Source organism: Westerdykella ornata, assembly GCF_010094085.1.
Source record: "Westerdykella ornata strain CBS 379.55 unplaced genomic scaffold EI97scaffold_39, whole genome shotgun sequence".
Classification (NCBI taxonomy): Eukaryota; Fungi; Ascomycota; class Dothideomycetes; order Pleosporales; family Sporormiaceae; genus Westerdykella; species Westerdykella ornata.
The window spans coordinates 116,075-134,239 of record NW_022986889.1 but is presented as its reverse complement, the minus strand read 5'-3'; the positions used below and the strand labels follow the sequence as shown (position 1 = coordinate 134,239).

At 55.7% G+C, this 18,165-nt stretch overlaps 7 protein-coding genes across 7 annotated transcripts; 3 read left to right on the top strand and 4 right to left on the bottom strand.

Annotated features, from left to right (window-relative positions):
• Positions 1–680: 680 nt before the first annotated feature.
• EI97DRAFT_462034 (uncharacterized protein) lies at positions 681–1,893 on the top strand (the record flags this gene model as incomplete). Its single annotated transcript, XM_033801241.1, has 2 exons — positions 681–978; positions 1,253–1,893. 2 exons carry the CDS (start codon positions 681–683, stop codon positions 1,891–1,893), a joined length of 939 nt encoding a protein of 312 aa, XP_033649929.1.
• On the top strand, positions 1,746–3,470 carry EI97DRAFT_484051 (uncharacterized protein). The gene is made up of 3 exons (XM_033802107.1): positions 1,746–1,867; positions 1,908–2,211; positions 2,271–3,470. The coding sequence occupies exons 2-3, from the start codon at positions 1,908–1,910 to the stop codon at positions 3,059–3,061; spliced, it is 1,095 nt and encodes a 364-aa protein (XP_033649928.1). The 5' UTR covers positions 1,746–1,867; the 3' UTR covers positions 3,062–3,470.
• EI97DRAFT_212987 (uncharacterized protein) lies at positions 3,273–4,371 on the bottom strand. The gene has a single exon (XM_033793791.1). The coding sequence runs from the start codon at positions 4,039–4,041 to the stop codon at positions 3,484–3,486; it is 558 nt and encodes a 185-aa protein (XP_033649927.1). The 5' UTR covers positions 4,042–4,371; the 3' UTR covers positions 3,273–3,483.
• On the bottom strand, positions 4,092–5,249 carry EI97DRAFT_212903 (ras-domain-containing protein). The gene is made up of 6 exons (XM_033793790.1): positions 5,062–5,249; positions 4,978–5,004; positions 4,843–4,922; positions 4,738–4,789; positions 4,677–4,686; positions 4,092–4,615 (listed from the first exon to the last, which is right to left on the bottom strand). Exons 1-6 carry the CDS (start codon positions 5,099–5,101, stop codon positions 4,201–4,203), a joined length of 624 nt encoding a protein of 207 aa, XP_033649926.1. The 5' UTR covers positions 5,102–5,249; the 3' UTR covers positions 4,092–4,200.
• A 2,269-nt stretch (positions 5,250–7,518) lies between these two features.
• EI97DRAFT_385909 (DUF1620-domain-containing protein) lies at positions 7,519–10,388 on the top strand (the record flags this gene model as incomplete). Its single annotated transcript, XM_033796043.1, has 2 exons — positions 7,519–8,054; positions 8,108–10,388. 2 exons carry the CDS (start codon positions 7,519–7,521, stop codon positions 10,386–10,388), a joined length of 2,817 nt encoding a protein of 938 aa, XP_033649925.1.
• A 592-nt stretch (positions 10,389–10,980) lies between these two features.
• Positions 10,981–13,043, bottom strand: EI97DRAFT_484035 (uncharacterized protein; the record flags this gene model as incomplete). The annotated part of the gene is made up of 1 exon (XM_033802106.1): positions 10,981–13,043. Exon 1 carries the CDS (start codon positions 12,601–12,603, stop codon positions 10,981–10,983), a length of 1,623 nt encoding a protein of 540 aa, XP_033649924.1. The 5' UTR covers positions 12,604–13,043.
• Positions 13,044–14,843: 1,800 nt separating this feature from the next.
• EI97DRAFT_504288 (uncharacterized protein) lies at positions 14,844–17,860 on the bottom strand (the record flags this gene model as incomplete). The annotated part of the gene is made up of 1 exon (XM_033802819.1): positions 14,844–17,860. The coding sequence occupies exon 1, from the start codon at positions 17,643–17,645 to the stop codon at positions 14,844–14,846; it is 2,802 nt and encodes a 933-aa protein (XP_033649923.1). The 5' UTR covers positions 17,646–17,860.
• Positions 17,861–18,165: the final 305 nt, after the last annotated feature.

The following is an 18,165-nucleotide window of genomic DNA, read 5'->3' as shown; positions in this document are numbered from 1 at the left end:
CGTCAGCCAATCTATCAATGAATTATGAACAACGGTAAGCGTGGTGTAAGAACCCACAAGGCTAGTAGGTTTACTGACGCCCTCGTTCTTTTTTCTCTCGGCGCAAGAAAGAAAGCGGGAAAGAAAGCATGGAATCTGCGGTTGCAAAAAGCGCTATGTACCTAACTTCGTAACCAACAGCTGGTAGATGATACATCGATAGCCTATAGTCTAGTAGTCTACTGCCTAGCTATAGGTACCGCTGCAAATGCGGTTAGCTTACCCCCGTAGTCTACTTGGTCCGTATTTCGCAACTACGTCAATCTCGTACGAATGTAGAAAACACAACTAATCCTATTATTGCATACGCGTTTACGCTAGGGCGGTAGAATATTCGTAATCTGTATATACATCTAAAGTATAAATCTATATTACTGCCTTGCTCGACTTACTTATAAGCACGACCGCCTCCTCTTTTCTTTCATTCCTTTTTCTCGTCCTCCTTCTTCCTCATTAAATATCTCCCTTCCCCTCCCTCATCATCTCCCTCACCATCTCCCTCACCATCTCCCTCACCATCTCCCTCACCATCTCCCTCACCATCTCCCTCACCATCTCCCTCATCATCTCCCTCCCCTTCACCTCCCCTCCTCTCTCCAACACTTCCTTTCTCCCCTCTCCCATCTCCCCCTCCATCAACCATGCCCACCCCCACCCCCTCCTCCAAACACGAATACGACATCCTCCTCCTCGGCGGCGGCACCGCCGGCCTCGTCCTCGCCCGCCGCCTCTCCTCCTCCTCTTCCTCCTCCTCTTCTCCCTCCCCTTCTTCATCCTCTTCCTCCTCCTCAGGCAATAATCCCATTCTTCAGATCGCGGTGCTCGAAGCGGGCGACGACGCAGAAGACGCAGATCCCAGGGTCACCACGCCAGGCACGTGGGCGGGCCTGCTGGGCGGGGAGCGGGATTGGGGTGGTGGGGGTTGGGGGTGTGAAGCAGGTACGTAGTCTGGGGTAGTTTATGTGGTGTAGTTTATGGTTAGAGTGTGTATGTAGGCTGGGTATAGGGCTAGGTTGGGGAGGATGTGTGTTGGGGAGGATGTGTGTTTCGCTGTATCCCATTCCATTCCATTCCCATTTTCTTTTCCCTCTTCTTTCCCTTTCTTCTTTTCTATATAGAAGCATTTCCTTACGGACACAGATAACTCCCCCCTCCCTAATAACCCCCCTCCCAACCACACCCACTAACACCTCCCTCCCCTCCACCAGCCCAGCCTCCACAACCGCCCCATCGGCCACAACGCATCGGCCTCACCTGGGCCACCTCCTCAGCGGCATCCAGCGCCATCCATCAACGCCCAAGCCTTCATCCCCTTCTCCGCCTTCTCCGCCTCCGCCTGGTCAACCATCGGGAACTCGGGGTGGAACTGGGACGACGCTGAGTGCGTCCCTTCGACTTAGTTTCACTCTCCAATTCCCTCTGAACGGCTCCGCAAATGGCGAGGTCGACGAGGAGACGGTCCGAGATTTAGGTGTTAATTGGGCGAGGGCCTTGGTTTCCTCCACCATTAACAATGAAGACAATAACAGCAATAGCAATAGCAACACTAAATCCAGCACCCCCGATTCCAAAAACGGTCCCCTCCGCCTGTCATTCCCCTCACCTTCCGCCTCACCCTCCGCCTCCGCCTCCCCCATCGCAAAAACCTGGATCCAGACCTTCGAATTCCCTCGGCCACGGCCTCTCCGCGAGTCCCTTCCTTCTCCGGCAAATCCGTCGGCGCCTACACGGCGCCATCGACCATTGATCCGGAGACGAGAACGCGGAGTTCGAGCCGTACGGCACGGCGTATTATCGCCCCATCCAAGGAAAGAGGGGCAATCTGACGGTTTGGACGGGCTGCGTGGTGGATAAGATTTTGCTCGCAGATGACAACGACGACGACCACGGAAAAAATGATAGCGGTACTGGAGGCGGCACGACAAAAAAAACCAAGAGCCATCGGCGTACAACCGACCCTAAACGGCTCACCCGTCACCATGTACGCGCGCCGCGAAATCGTCCTCTCCGCCGGCGTCTTCGCCTCCCCCAAGCTCCTCGAGCTGTCGGGGATCGGGGACCCGGCCATCCTGTCTCGCCACGGGATCCCCGTGCGCGTGGCGAATCCCTACGTGGGCACCAACCTGCAGGACCATATCCTGTGCAGCGTTTCCTTCGAGGCGGCGGACGGGGGTCGAAACGCTCGACGATGTGATGCGTAAGGATCCCAAGGCGCTGGCCGAGGCGATGAGGAAGTACAGGGAGGAGAAGGCGGGACCGCTGGCAACGAGCGGGTGTACGTCGTTTGGGGTATCTGCCCACGCTCGATTTTGCTGAGAATCCCGGGGAACTGGGCAGGGCGCTGGAGATGCTGGACAATGACGCGACTACGGTGCCGAAACACCCGCTCGATTCCGCCCGCCGCTCCATTCTTAGGAATTTCCTCGAGAAGGCCGAAGAAGGAACGGGCCAATACCTCGTCCTCCCCGCCCAATCCCGCGCCCCCGGGAGAGATACGACGGTCAATACCATAGGCGCGGACCCGCAACCGGGGAATTTCGTCTCCATCGTAACGGCCTTGTCGCACCCGCTGTCGACGGGGGAATCGCACATCTCTTCCGCGGATCCCTCGGCGCATCCCACAATCAACCACAACTATCTCCTCCATCCGCTGGACCTGGAGCTGCATGCCCGGCACGCCCTCACGCTCGAGCGAATCGCCGCCACGGAGCCGTTCGCCTCGTCGGTCCTGAAACCGAACGGGCGCAGACACCATCCGTCGGCCTTCCTGGATGGAGGTCTCGCTAAGGCGAAAGAGTACGTCAAGGCGGCTTCGACGACGAATTGGCACTCGGTGGGCACGTGTAGTATGGCGCCTCGAGAGAAGGGAGGAGTCGTCGATGCGGACCTGCGGGTGTATGGAGTCGAGGGGTTGAGGGTCGTGGACGCGAGGGTGGTGCCGTTTGTGCCGCAGAGTAATACGCAGAGTCTGGTTTATGCGGTGGCGGAGAGGGCGGCGGAGATTATCTTGGGCGAGGTGTGAGGTGAAAGTGTTGATGGATGGTTTTGTCCGAATCTTGACTGGTTCGTCAATTGGCCCACCAATAGGCGCATCTCAACATGCCGCCCATAGGAAGCCTTTAGCGTGAGCGTCTCTCCTTATCCTAATGCTCTGCGCTTCCCAATCCAATGGTTTTCAACCTCCATGATGCTTATTCATTCCTGATGATGTCGAGCGTCGTCCCTCCTTCTTCAAGTCGGGCACGGCGCATGGTAGAAAAGCAAGGAGCAGGTGCCCTGCATTCATTATGTCAGTATCTACTCACCCGTCTACCTCGGTCGACGGCAGCGAACCCTATAGCACAAGGCCGAAAAAGAGTGATGTGTGCTGTGTGCAGAGTGCAGAGGGAGACAGGCGGGACATGCCACGGTGGCTGAGACGCGGAGCCTGGGTGGCGCGGCACGTCATGCACATGCACATGGCTCCAAACGGAAGAAAAGGAAAGGAGAAAAGGGACCTGCAGGGCGACTACTTCCGGTAGCTGCAACAATGAGGCGAGAGGCGTCGATAGTCGATAGTCGATAGTCGATGCGCTGCGAAGGGAAGGGATCTTGTACGATGGGATGCGATGGGCCGCACGTGAGCAGCCGCCAAGCGAAGCCAGCGATGTATGCCGTCGAGGAAAAAGGAAAGATCAGCGTGCCGGGTAACGACGTCGGCGATACTGTAGTGGGAGAGAGTACCATGATGGAAGCGGGAGCCATTTTCTGGGAATCAGTACAGCGAGAGTTTGGTTCATGTGGGTTCAATCGTCCGTATTCTCTTGCTTCGGTGAAGTCGGCAAGTGATTGCCTCTGTGTGCCTCTATTGTCGAAGGTGCCCGCCGGAGACAGGAAAAGAAAAACAAAGACCCTAGTGGAACCGAAAACGACAGTGAAGAAGAAGGGTAGGGGAAAATCATAAAACAAGAGAAGAAGAAGAACAAGAACAAGAAGAAAGCATCCCAAAGTGAAGAGAAACATGAAGATGATAGACCAACGATAAGCAGAGGGCCACCCACGCCCTGTCCTGCAGGGCTCCGAACGTGCCCGAGAGAAAGGGGCCTAGAGGTTACAGGATATCATGCTTTTTCATCAAAACAAAACCCGGGAAAAGAAAACCACTCCAAGATCAAAGTCGGGTCACAGAATCGTACAGCGCGTGTGATGCTTCCGGCTCCCCTGTTTGTGTCCGTGTTTCGGCCGTCCCTTCGTTCTCACATGCTTCGGGGCGTAATCTTCTTCTAGCCGTTGGTCCTTGCGCATAATCTGCCTGCAGAGGTCCGTAAACACTTCATCGACGTTGGCGCGTCGCCGTGCACTCGTCTCGTAGTAGGGCACGTTTCCCCAGTCTTGAGAGATCTTGAAGGCGCGGGCACGCGGCACGGCGCGGTCCTCCTCGAGGTCGGATTTGTTGCCGACGAGGACCATGGGCACGTTGTCGTCTTCCTTGATGCGGCGGATCTGTTCGCGGAGCTCGGTGAGTTCGTAGAGCGAGGACATGGATGTTATGCTGAAGACGAGGAGGAAGCCTTGGCCGGTTTTCATGTAGAGCTCTCTTTGGGGAGGGTTAGTATTGGGTTGAGGTGGCCAGTAGAATGATGAAAGGGTATAACTACCTCATGGCAGCTGGATAGCTGTTAGCATGGTGCTGCAAGGCGGAGAGGGGATTCAACTTACTGAACTGCTCGGTTCCTGCTGTATCCAAAATCTCCAGAATAACATGACGGCCCTGCATGATGGGTCAAAAAAGGTATGACGTAGTCACGGGACGGCGGCACGTACATCGACCTCGATGGCTTTCCGGTACGAATCCTCAATGGTAGGGTCATAGCTCTCGATCCAGACGTTTTGGACAAATTGTGCTGTCTAGGATGAGTCTGAAAGAGCTTGGTGAGTTTGGGGACGGCCATGACGCACCAGTCAGACAGCTCTTGCCCACCCCGCCTGTAAGGGAAAATATTAACCGGAATTCAGAGCTTTTTAGCTTGCCAGCATACGCACCGGATCCCAGGACCACAATATGGTATTCTCGCTGCGACATCTGAGGGGTTGGTCAGACGGGCAGCAGTCGATCGATGTGCGCGTCTTGTATCTGGTGTTATATTTTTGTCGCGGCTGGATAGGGAACGGAGGCGCCGTTTTTGGTGGGCCAGAACGTCGAGGAATGGCCCTCGGCGTAAGGCGAGCTGGGCCAATTGGGATCCAGAGGCACGTCGTCACACAAATGTCGAAATGTCGGGCGTAGCTAATAAGCGCAAGCGCAATGGCAAAAAGAGGAGAGGTTGTCGCTATGTTTTTTGGGCGTGTGTAACGAAGGGACCGAGGATGAGTGGTGGGAATGGGGGATAGATGCGCTTTGGGCGTCGAGAGGGACCACGGCCTCCGGTTGTGGCACCCGATGGGAACCACAGTGGGTATTATTATATCTCTGCGAGGGAGTTCCAATCAGCCAAACGCTGATGCATGCAGGAAACGCTCCGGGACGAGCCTTTGCGGCACGAACGGGCGTCGAAACTCACCTCCCTGATGCGGCCGTGGCTCGTGTGGGCTTTTTTCCTTGCTCTCTTTTTTTTCTTTTTCCTTTGCCCTTAACGAAGTCTTATCGATAGATAGCTACTGTTTTTAGACGAGCGGCCGTCACTCGTCGGAGCATGGGGGGTTTTGGGACGCGGCGAGGGCAAAAGGAAAGGGAAGCAATACTCCGTAAAAGCTGCCTTTTCCGGGAAGAGGGTTGTTCTTGAGTGAGGGTCGAGGAGGGAAATAATCATTGGGATCCGCCAGCACCATGAGGGTGGGACGGACATGGTTATAACAAGTGACCATGGCCAGGGAATCCTCAACCCGACTACCTACCTGACTACGGAAGGCTGGGCGATAGGCGAGAGCGGGCTACGGCGGGCCTTGATGTGAACCTGGCGGTCGTCAGGCACAAGTGCAGTCTTTGATCACGTCGTCCGTGCTCGGTAGAGGTGGCCAGCATCCACCATGGAGGGGAAGGGGGGATAGTCGCTCCAAGTACCGAGAGTCCCCGTGCACAAACCCTACACAAAGCCTTGATCTTGATGCGTCCATGGATGCAAAACCAGAGACGTGCTGTACACTGGAGGCAGATGCTGTCGTCGAGGGGATGGGTTCGAGGTTGATTGGCAGGAGAGGTATGCACATTCACGCAGCGTGTCGGGCGCACATGGCAATGACAGTACGGAGTACTCTGTAATGGGAGAGCATTACTGCATGTCGTCGCAGCAGTATTCCGTAGCCTCTTCTTCTTGCGTGGCTTGACGCAGCTTTGCGTCGTCTGTCTGGCAGGCTGCTTGCCTGCTTCCATGTACAGAGTCCCCAGTAGTACTCCGTACTGTGGAGAGTGTTGGCACACACACACAAGTCAGCAAAGGGCGCCGACTCCATCCGGGTGGGATATCCAAACCCACAGTCTTGGGTCGCCCTAACCATGGGTCGAGGACTCGAGCGATGCTCTCTGGACATGGTGACAAAGTGCGAGAGGCGCGAGGGAGGCGACTGATGTCTTATTATGCGGACCGCCGGATGCTGATGAAGGGGCACCCCTTCAAGGGAGAACCACCACCACTGCTACTCCGAAGGCGATACGGATGCAGCTGGCTCCGTCCATGGCTTGTCAACAGTCTCTCCTCTCGCTCGTTTGAGCACTCCATCGTCCCCCCTGTCTCTGCGAAATGACCTTCCCACAGCCAAGCATCGTCGATAGCCCTGGGTTTCGGTTATCTGTCTACACAGTCTACTCCAAAACTGTGTGGAGAGTGGAAGCGCCCAAGTCTCAAAGGCAGGGGAAGTTGCCGTAGCCACTCCCCTTTGCCAACGGAACGTCAGAAGAATCTCCCATACTCCGTACACTAGCTATTTTTCCCCTTTCCGTCGTCTTTCTGCAATGTTATTTAGCACCTCTCCTCATCTCAGGCCCTTGTCGTCGGAAAGGGAGCCGCCTTTCCCCACCGACGGCTTCCTTCGCTAGCAACGATTCACCCACGCCCATGCCATGCCTGGCTTGCCCTTGGGCGCCCAACGCCAAGGGTGCTGGTCGGCTCCTTGGATTCGGCAGAGGGAGCCACAGTGATTGATGATGATGGGCTGCTTCGATGATGCTTTGCCGTCGTCAGAACATGCTGTACGGAGTACATACTTGTAGTAAATAATTCTGGATACGTGGATGGCAGAGTACGGCTCTGAGGTCGTGCCAGCCTTTGTCGTCGGAAGTGGGCATGCATAAGTCCAAGTTCAAACCTTGGAATGTTCTTCCCCAGCCACGTCACGTGCTCGGCCGAACAAAAGGGCAACAAGGGCAAGCTCCTGTCTTGGCCGTTGCGGGAACCCGGACGACAGCTCTGGAAAATAGCTGTGGAATCGGTGACGTTTCCCCAGCAGACTTCCCCCTCCTCCTCCTCCACCAGCCCAATTCCACCTTCTCCCCGCGGCCTGAGGATGCGTCTTCATGCTGCCGGATTCGCCCTTGCAGCATGCCTGGTGCCCGCTGCCGCCGTCGACGAGGACGACGCATATCACATTGACTTCCATCATGCCCTGATAGGCTTTCCGAAACACGCCTCCACTTTCTTCCAGAAGCCCTATGCAACCTCAAAGGCCTCGCTCCTCTACACCCTCTCCGACGACAACATCATCGCCGCCCTAAACCCGAAAGATGGAGCATTGGTGTGGCGCCAGGCACCGCCTGCAGACGCATCCGCGAAGAGCACCCTGAGGGCAGGCGAGGACCAGGACACGCTCGTCAGTGCCCTTGGGGACCGCATCACGGCATGGAGCGCGGCCGACGGAAGGGTCGTTTGGGAGAACAGGGTCCATGGCGCCACTGTCGAAGACTTGGAGATTCTCGAACAAGAGGATGGCATCACAGATACCGAAGCAAAGGACTCGATTGTTCTGCTGAGCGGAGCCACGCCGAGCGTGCAGAGGGTCGATGGCAAGACGGGGCGTGTCAAGTGGACATATCAGGATACCAGGTATGCTGTGTATGCCATGCATGTCTCATTCGGTGTGCTAACGTCGTTGCCAGCGGCGATACGCCTTTCCAAGTCTCGTCCTCGCCCACCACCATCTTCTACATTTCCCTGCATACGCCCATGCTTGGGGGATGGACCAAACTCAGGATCACGTCCCTCAGCCCCATAACAGGAAAGATGACTGATCACTACACCCTCAACTCTGAAATATCATCCCGCGAGGATATGGTGTTCGCCGGAGCCAACACCGCGGCCCCTCTGCTAGCATGGACGGACAAGACCAATAAGGTGCTGAGAGTGAACATCATTGGGACCAAGGCTGTCTCAACCTTCACCATTCCGTCCAAAGACCCTGTGGAACGCGTTGTCCTGCATGCCCCCAACCGCGTCAACTCCCTCCCGCATTTCCTGCTCGAATACCAAACGGCCCATGGGCACTCGGCCGAGGTGTTCCATGTCGATCTGATGAAGAATACCATCTCCAAGGCCTACGACCTGCCCCATCTGTCCGGACGCGGTGTGTTCGCCACGAGCACCTCGGATGCCAATGTGTACTTCACAAGAATCACCGCAGACCAAATCACTCTGGTATCCTCTGCCTCGCATGGCGTCCTGGGCCGCTGGCCTGTTAAGGACTCCCCTGCGTTGGCTGGCGCCTACCCAGTTCACGGTGTTGCTGAAGTCGCCGTGAAGTCCCAGACCGCATCGGCTGTACGATGTGCCATTCTGTTCTCCAACGGCGAGTTTGCCCTTGTTCGAAATGGCGAGATTGTATGGACGCGCCCAGAGTTCCTATCCCACGCTGTTTCGGCTGGGTGGGCTGAACTTCCAGAAGAGGAGGCGCTTGCACATGAGCTCGAAGTGGAGGGTCACCAAAGCATTCTTGCAGCGTACATCCACAGAGTCAAGAGGCACGTCCGGGATCTGGAGCATTTGCCTGCCTGGCTACAGGCTCTTCCAAAGCGTGTATTAGGCAGTTTCAGCTCAAAGGCCGAAGACGCCACCATGGATGAAATCCAGCATGATACCTTTGGGTTCCATAAACTTGTCGTCGTGGCTACCAAGGAGGGCAGACTTGCCGCCCTGGATGTTGGTGCTAAAGGCAAGCTGATGTGGAGCACGGATCTGGCTCACTTTGCGCCTGGAACCACCTTCCACGGCCCTTCACTCAAACCCGACCGCGGCTACATTGAGGTCACAGACGAAGGCTTCGATGGCACTCTGTACATCAATGCTACAACCGGAAACCTCATCTCCTCTGAACACATTCAAATCCACCTCCCCGTCAATGCCCAAGGCGAGAAGCTGGTCGTCTTCGACCTGGTGGATGGTGAACTCCGAGGCTTTCTCGGCCTGGAACCTTCCTCCGAACCCGTCTGGACCTTTGCACCGCCCAAAGGCGAACGCATCGTAAGCTACACGGCGCGCTCGACCTCCGACCCCATCGCCTCCATCGGTACCGTCCTTGGGGACCGCCGTGTCCTTTACAAATACCTAAACCCCAACCTCGTCCTCGTTACCGCCGTCGCCGACTCAACGCACCGCGCCTCCCTCTATCTCCTCGATTCCGCCTCGGGAGATCTCCTGTATTCTGTTTCTCATGATGGCATCGATACCACACGTCCTATCCCCTCTGTGATCTCCGAAAACTGGCTTTCGTACAGTCTCACCTTAGATGCGACCTCCAGCCCCGAGTCACGCGGGTACCTCCTGATCGTGGCCGACCTCTTCGAGTCTTCTCTCCCAGATGACCGTGGCCCGCTCGGCGCCTCGCCCAACGCATCTACCATCCAGCCCTCCTCCCCGTCGGCAGGCGAAGCAGCGAAACCGCACGTTGTGAGCCAAACCTGGCACGTCCCAGAGGAGATATCGCACATGGCCGTCACGCGGACGAAGCAGGGCATCACGACGAGAGACCTGCTGGTCACGCTGCCGAATTCGAATTCAATTGTTGCGATCCCGAGACCGGTGATTGATCCCCGGCGACCGGTCGGTAGGGACCCAAATGCCAACGAGGCAGCGGAGGGATTGGCGAAGTACACGCCGTTCATCCCGTTGGACCCGAAGTGGGTTCTCAACCACAAGTACGAGCTCTTCCACATCAAAGGGGTTATCACTTCGGCGAGTAATCTGGAATCCACGAGCCTGGTCTTTGCGTACGGGGGCGATGTGTTTGGGACGAGGGTCGCGCCCAGTGGGGTGTTTGACCGGCTGGGCAAGGGCTTCAACAAGGTGCAGATGGTGGGTACGGTAGCGGCATTGGCGCTGGGCGTGTTGGTGGTGAGGCCGATAGTGGGGAAGAAGGGGGTGGATGCGCTGTGGAGGGGGAGTTAGGGAGGGGCCTGGGTATGGAATTGGGTTGGCGTTCGTATCCGTGTATGTGTCTTGTGTAGATATATATCCGTCATTCAAGGGATGGCGAATTCAACTTTTCAATTCGCGTTCCGTGTTCCTTCATCGTTCAGATTGTTCTGGAAGCAGTAGATGCGCAGTCGTCTATCGAATGAATCGCAATTCACAGCTACCTGGCTGCCATACTATGTCACCTGACGCTGTCCTGCTCACGTCTCCTCAGCTCACCTCCTGGGGTCGAAAAGATCTTCCTTCCGCGCATACTCTAGATGGAGCCACGAGCTTGATATTTCGAACTAGCAAAGGAGAAGAGAAACCCATGTATTGTAGTAGTAAATGAACAAAGCAAACAAGAGGGTATCTAGGGTATCGTCCTCACTCCCCGACACCATAACGCCATTAGATAGCCAGCCCGTCAATCCTCACCACTCCAACCACTCTCCTTCGCCATTCCCGGTACTAAGCATTGCCAAACTACATCCTCACCAGCCTTTCCATCTCCATCCCCCTTTCCTCCCTCCGCCAAATCCTTCTCCCTCCCTCCCCCATCTCCCCACCCAGCAAACACGCCCCCCTAATGCCCGACCCACTTCTCCACACCCACCCACTCCTCCACCCCCATGGCCGCCATAGCAACCCACCTCCCCACCCTCTCCTCCCACGCCCCGGACCCAACGTCCCAGCCGAAAGGAACCACACCGAGCAGATAACCCGGGGAGCCGTATGCGCCGCGGGCGTAGCCGGAGCACGAGGCGAGAGCTTCGTTGCGGGCGAGGAGTTGGGCGTAGAGGATGCTGGAGAGGAGGATGAGGAGGGCGAGGAGGTATCTGGAGGGGGAGGTGGGAGGGGTTTGGGTTTGCGGATGCTTGTGCTTTGTCTTTGTCTCGATGATGGGGAGGGTGAGGGTGCCGTCGGTCATGGTTTGCTTGTCGGACTTGCGAGCGGCGGTGTCGGTCATGGTCTGCATCGAGTTCTTCTCGGAGATGTCTGTCATGGTCTCCCTCTCCTTCTTCTCCAACATGTCCGTCATGGTCTCCATGTCCCTCGTCTTGGGCTTGGGCTCCACCTCCGTCATCGTCTCCTTCTCCCTCGTCTCGACCCACACGTCCACAGACGCAATGCTAATCGAAGCGCTCTCAATGACACCCACCAACTCGAGCCGCTCCCTCTCCTCCCATTCTTCTTCTTCTTCCTCCTCATCCTCCTCAATCCCCCCCAACTCAGCCTCCAACGAACTCCCTCCAGGCAAAACCACCAGCTCCTCCGCGGTCCTCCCAACCGCCTCAACCAACCCCTCCGCAACCCTCGAAACCTTCAACGCCCTCTGCAACTCCTCCTCAAGCTTCGCAATCCTCGCATCCTTGACCTTTAACACATGATCCCGGTCCTGAATCGCATTCGCCTGATCATCAATCTCCTCAGCCAACTCCTCAACATTCCTCTGCAACACCACCAAATTCTCCCCCGCACGCTCCTGCTCGGCCAGTTTCTCCTGCTGCTCCGCGAACTCCCTCCTCAAACTGTCGAGTTTCAGGTGCGCGTCCGCGATCGCGAGTTCGTGCCCGTCGCGCTCGTCTTTCACCTTGTCGAGTTGCTGCTTCGTGTTTTCGTGGTCGGCGTAGGCGGCGGCTAGGAGCGCGTCGGCGGCTTCGTTGCTCTTGCGCTCGTGCTCGAGGTCCTCGTGCGCGCGCGCCAGCTGGTCTCGCAGTTTCTCGATATCCGCCGTCGCACTGGAGAGCGCCGTGTCCTTTGTCGACACCTCCTCGCGCGCGGAACCCAATTCGTCCTGGAGCCTTTTGTTGTCTTTTGTGAGTTCGGCGTTGCGCGACTTGAGCTCGGCGACACGCTCCTGCATGCGCACCAGTTGGTCGTAGTACTCGTCATCAGCGTCGTTTGCGGAGTTTGCGGCAGTCGTCTTGCTCGTTTCGACGCCCGCCATCTCGAGTAGTTTGCGCGGGTCGCATGTGTACAGCGCTGCGGCGTGGTGGAAGGCAGCGAACAGGACGTCGAAGTCGCGCTTGGCGGCTAGGGCCCGTGCGTCGGCTGCGAGTTCGCGCTTGCGCATCGAGCGGACGAGGTTGGAGAGGAAGGCGATGCGGCGTTGGAGGTCGGCCAGCGGCCTGCCGCCGGCGGTGAAGGTTGGGGTTGTGGGGGCGAAGATGAATGGGGAGGGAGAGGAGGAGGAAGAAGAAGACATTTTTATGATATGATGGTTTTTTGAAGGGGAGATTGGGAAAAGGGGGGATTTCTGCTGGTTGTTTGCAATTGGGAGGCGGATGGGATATTGGAGGGAAAGGGAAGCTCGAGGGAGAGGGGATGGAAAAGATATTATATTTCTGTCTTTGCTCTATTGTGCTATAGGGAACAATGGTGTTGATGTTATAATAGGAGTGGTTCATGATAATAGGGTGCTCGCCGGGCGTGGGTCTGGTATTGTATGTGAGGCACAATAGGAGGAACTCACTTCACCACGGGTGTGGGAAGAGGTTTGGATAGGTGGTCATTATGGAAGGGCATTCGAACAATAGCAATTGGCATGCTCGTATTGTGCGTGGGCTGCCAATACCATGCATACTCGGTCACTGTTGCGATGCAGCAGTTCCCCAGGATTCAGTACAGGTAGGTGGAATTCAGCAGTAGAACTAAGCTTCAGCGAAGTCTGAATGCATATTTACTTCCGCTACAACGCGTATAGATACGTCCACTGCTGTAGGGAAGCAATTGGAAGCATCCGTAGTTGAAGAAGCTGGTTCGAACAGTGCCTAGGAGCCTGCGCTTATTCTGCGTAGCCTGCGGAAGCACATGTTGGAGATTACCGTTAGATTAATCATCTAATCTAACCTTTGCGCAGGTCGGTCGAATCAAGCAGGTATATTAGGCTTCCGTGATGTTTGAAAGTACATCTGTTCAAGATCCAACCCACTAGCGGCAGTGGCTGAGGAATGGACGCAGTCCAAGGGCAGTAATCATTAGAGAAGACTGTTCAAGTACTTGTCACAGGGACCACTCTCGTTTTGCATTAACTGGCAACAGCATGAACACGGGCTCACGCTGCTAGCGCAATCCTTGAAGCGTTGAACATCAAGGGCTGTACACACGAAGAGATCCCGTAGGCTTCCTTGAGCTCTGGAAGTCTATCTTACTATGCGACTATGCAGCTAGACAAGTCCACCGCAGCAAGGAGCTGTTGCATAGTATTTATTATAGAGAAAGCTGGTTGAACAATAGATAGAACAAGGTCCTATTGTAAGTTAAATAGAAATTGTGTGCAAACAATTCAATGTTTCCGAGGCAACATTAAACCCGTCGCGGTTGAAACTAGGTCTGTCTAACACTGTAATAGACACCGTTGATGCATTAAAGTCTATCTTCTATGTAACTCTATAGCAAGACGAGTCTACTGCTAGGCAATACCCTCTCTGCTTATATATATGTAGTATTAAACGGATTAGAAGTCTACAAACCAACCTAAGACCTCAAGCTTCTAAGCTAATTTCTACAGTAGCAAATATATCCCGAACACTATTCTCTATTCAGAAATTTAGTTCTACAGATACTACTTTAACGCGCAGTTGCAGCCTATCGTTAACGTCAAAATAGCGGGACTAGCGGATACGGTCTATCTAGCCAAGACAGCCACGAGGCGGAAACCGTACGTATTATTAAGTGGCAAAAGTCTCTACAGTTATAGGTGCATTTGGTACTCCTAAGAACAAGGTACGTTCTATGGAGTCTAATAGTTCGTGTCGACTGTTGAGGTAACATCTAATGTTGCATAATAAGAATAACGAAGACATGTTCCCGTAGCAGTAAAGCCAGAAGACAAGCTCAAAGCAAAGGAGCATCATGAAGTAAAACAGTGCATTACAAGGTGAACACATACAGTGAAAATAAATCAATCCCCCAAAAACACGGAACAACTTCAAAGCCGAACGAGAGAAACAGAGGAACGCTACTCGCTCACTCGCCCAGACCCAGAAACGCAAAACTCCACGAAGCACGCTCATGCTCGTACTCATGCTCATGCCAAATGCCAGAATCGTGCCAATGCCGCTCGCAGAACCAATTAATCAATGAACAGAACGCCAAACAAACGAACATACAAACACGCTCGCTGTACGCAATCACATCACAAGAGCAACCACTCTGGCACCCTCCTCACCCTCTCCCTGAGCTTCGTAAATCTGCCTGAGCGCAAGTCGTCGTCGACGTCGTCGCTGCGGTAACGGGTAATCTTCCTTCTCGTGACCGCGCAAAGCGGAAACGTACCACGATGAAGGCCGCCGCGTCTTGATCTGTCCATCTGGTTCGCAATGCTCGTAAGCCTCAACGCTCTGCAACGCTAACTTTTGGTCCTTGCCACTCGTACGTCTACTAAACCATCGCGAGCAACAACTCTTGAGAATCAGGCCTCGTCTCTTTAGTCCTGCATCACCTTCACCCCTCAATCATCCTTGGCCTGTCCCTGGCCCTATCCCGCCCACGACGCCCAACATCATCATCATCATCACTATCATCGTAGTCACCTCGGCGGTCCCTATGCTCATCATCACGGTGGCTGCGATGGCGGCGGCTTTCGCGGTTTCGACGGTCATAGCGGTCGAACTCCTCTTCTACATCATGGTCAGTATAGTTGTCCTCTGCACGAGAAGCCCAGTACCCACCTCTTGCTTCACGGATCTCCCTCGTCCGATCCGCCAGCTTTTGAATCTCCTGCTTCGTCAAAACTCGAAGCACAATGACACAATCCATGCGCTCCTCGAACCTCTCCTTGGCCTCCTCCAAGGCTTCCGGGTTGACGAGCCGGCGGTCAATCTTCGTCCATCGAGCACCAGGCGGGATATCCTTGCCCTTGAGTGCGCTCTTATGAGGAGCAACCCCTTCACGTATCGGATCGGGATCCTCCGGGAACTTTTCAGTAGGCTTGCGAAGGATACTTTTTGGCTGAGGCTGAGGATCCTTAGGAGGCGCAACGATCTGGACGGTTTTACTCGGCTGGGCGTGATCCGCATCCCTAGCGTTGAGCGGTTCGGGTTCCTGCACTAAGTCCCTGTCCAACACACTACCAGGCCGTTCATCGTGACGAGAACGTGTAAGTTCTTGCGACGGAGAGCTGCGCGAATCCGCGTTGGGATCACGGGAAACTTCTCTTTCCCCTCGGTGCCTCCGCCTATCTACGTCCCTGTCGGATTCCAATTCACGATTGCCTCGGCCGCTCCGTTCGGCCTCCAGTTGGATGCGGCGGCGGTACTCTTCGTCAGGGTCACGAGTGGCTTCTTTGGACTCCCTGCGTCGCTCACTCTCCCGTGCGGCTTCCCTCTCGACATAGTAACGCGTGCGAGCTTCGCCGCTCGCGTCAGAAGAAGGGGATCCGCGAGCTCTCCGGTCCCTCTCGTCATCATCGGAACGTCGTTCACGTGTCCTGTATGCACCCTCTCCTTCGTCGGATCGGCGTCCTCTGGTGCGCTGCTCAGATTCCTGAGTGGAAGCATAGGCAGCCGCAGCCAGATGGAGACGTCCCTCTTCTTCCGGTTCGTGCCTTCTGTCGGGCTCTCTGATATCGCGTCGCTCGTCAGGCCTATCACGGCGGTCCCGCTCATCCCACTCTTCCCGCCTCTCACGATCCCTTTCGACCTCTCGGTCACGCTCACGAGATGTTAAAGCCGCCGCTGTCCCGTACGTAGCAGCTGCGGCGCCAGCAGCGGTGGCAAGAGCACTGGAAGGAATATGACTACGGTCCCCAGGCTCTTTTTCTCTTCGTTCCCGGTCTCGGTCACGGTCACGGTCACGCTCACGCTCGCGGGGCCGCTCATCATAAGCCGAAGGAACGTCACGATCCCGAGGGATATGGGGCTCCGGCATGCGAGCGTCAGCCCTATCCACTGAATGATAGTGGCCACTACGATCATCTGACGGGAGTCGTCTCGGAGGGTCCACCTCTTGAGCTGCACTCCAGACAGGCTGGCGATCCAAGGCATCATCATCTTGAGCGAGACTGGGGTGTCCCGGGGCGATTCCGAAACCGCGAGAAGCAACATCTCGATCCTCGAACCGCTCACTCGATACTTTGGTACTACCCACATCCCTGTGACGGCGGCCGTACTCGTCGTCGTAAGTATCTCGGCGATGCTCCCTGGGCTCCTGATGCACTGCTGGAGCTTTGTGCCGGGTTGAAGAAGATCTCCCCAGCCCTCCCTCAGGATAGGGATCGTACTTGGGCACATCCCGTGATCTTTCGATGGAAGGAGACCTGTAATGGTGATGGCGGTGTGAGCTGGCATTGATTTTGTCAAAGCCGCGAGTAGACGGAGGCGGGCCCGGCTCGCGACTCGATATACGCGGGCCTCTATCCAAGGTCATACTGATTGGACGGGACCGTTCGGTGCTTGCAGCACGAGTACGCCTCCAGACAGGCTCGGTGTCACGGTACATGCTTGCGGGGTCCGTGTAAGAGTAGCCATCTTCGTCGAGGTCTTTTGGTCGGCCGAATGATTTATCGTAGTAGTAAGGCTTCCCACCGCTTGTAATGCTGTAGCCACGAGGGTCGTCGTCACGGCGGCGAGGCTCGATAAACTCCCGGTCTGCAATCAGCTCGGCCTTCCGACTGTTGTCATCTATGCTGTAAATTCTGCTATGATGTCTCGGTGGTCCATGCGTAATGATTGGATCCGGTCTACCATCGAATGATCGTGACATGTAGCCCGATGGCGGCTCCTGGAGAGAATGGTGGTGACGATGTCCTCCTGGCACGTGAATGGGTAGGGTCTTGGGGGCCAGCTCCTTCACAAGCGGCCGATGCGGGCGTTCATCAGCTTCAGTCAGAGTGTTCCTCCGAGGCCGACCAGAATAGGAATCATATTTGTGGCTACCGGACCGTGAGCTGGAAGAGGTGCTGCTCGGCGCATAACCGTGATGATGTCCATGGTGAACAGGCACTGTCAGACGCTCAGCACTAGTCCTGGGCGATGTACGCTCATAGTATGTAGGCTCGTGGTATGGATCTCCAAATGTTCCGGTAGAGGCTCTAGCGGGTGTTGCTATGCGGTAACGCGGCGAGCCTGGACGATAGTATCCGGCATCCATAACGCCGGATTCAGCGAGCGACTTGTTCTTCGGCGAGCTTGCAGCGATCGGAGGATTTGGAGCAGACTTCAATCTCAAGGGATAGCTTTGGCGAGGGGGCTGCAGTGGACTCGGTCTCTTTGATGTCTTGGAGGAAACCACGACACTGTAGGCCATGCGTGTCAGCCGCCAACGCTGTGGAAGAGCTGGGAGAGGATGAGAGCACAAACGCAAAGGAATCTGAGACGAGTTCGGGCGTGGAACTGCGCTTCAGCTGCACATACATATGAAGCAAAACGGGCGAACTTCTGGCTGGGAATATGCAATGCGGCCTGGGAATCCAGGGTCAATGTGGGCTCGAGGGCAGCCAAGTGGGCGGAGGCAAAAGCGAGGGTTGCACCAGATGCCCAACTCTGGCAGCCTCACCGGCAGTGGAGACGCAGACAAAAAAAAGAGGGAAGAATGAGGTTATTCGGCGGGGATCACAGGCTCGTGAGGCTTGAGGTTTGACAACCTTGGATGGCCAGATGCAATGACATCGATGCCCACCTACTCTCGCGCAACTTCGCTCCCGGGTCTAGCCGCCTTTAGCAGTGCCCCGCGTTCCACGTGATGTGCTCAATTCACACCCCACCCCCTTTCCTCTCTCGCTTTCTACTTCCATCTCCCTCAGCCTTGCTGCAGACATTGCCACCTG

What these genes read in the sequence shown, in the direction of transcription:
- EI97DRAFT_484051 (XM_033802107.1), top strand. Translation starts at nt 1,908, where the DNA reads ATGACAACGACGACGACCACGGAAAAAATGATAGCGGTACTGGAGGCG. An exon ending in CTTCGAGGCGGCGGACGGGG is followed by an intron (nt 2,212 to 2,270) that starts GTCGAAACGCTC and finishes CGAGGCGATGAG; the next exon opens with GAAGTACAGGGAGGAGAAGG.
- EI97DRAFT_212987 (XM_033793791.1), bottom strand. Translation starts at nt 4,041, where the DNA reads ATGTTTCTCTTCACTTTGGGATGCTTTCTTCTTGTTCTTGTTCTTCTT.
- EI97DRAFT_212903 (XM_033793790.1), bottom strand. Translation starts at nt 5,101, where the DNA reads ATGTCGCAGCGAGAATACCATATTGTGGTCCTGGGATCCG. An exon ending in GGGCAAGAGCTGTCTGACTG is followed by an intron (nt 4,923 to 4,977) that starts GTGCGTCATGGC and finishes CATCCTAGACAG; the next exon opens with CACAATTTGTCCAAAACGTC. An exon ending in GGAAAGCCATCGAGGTCGAT is followed by an intron (nt 4,790 to 4,842) that starts GTACGTGCCGCC and finishes CCCATCATGCAG; the next exon opens with GGCCGTCATGTTATTCTGGA.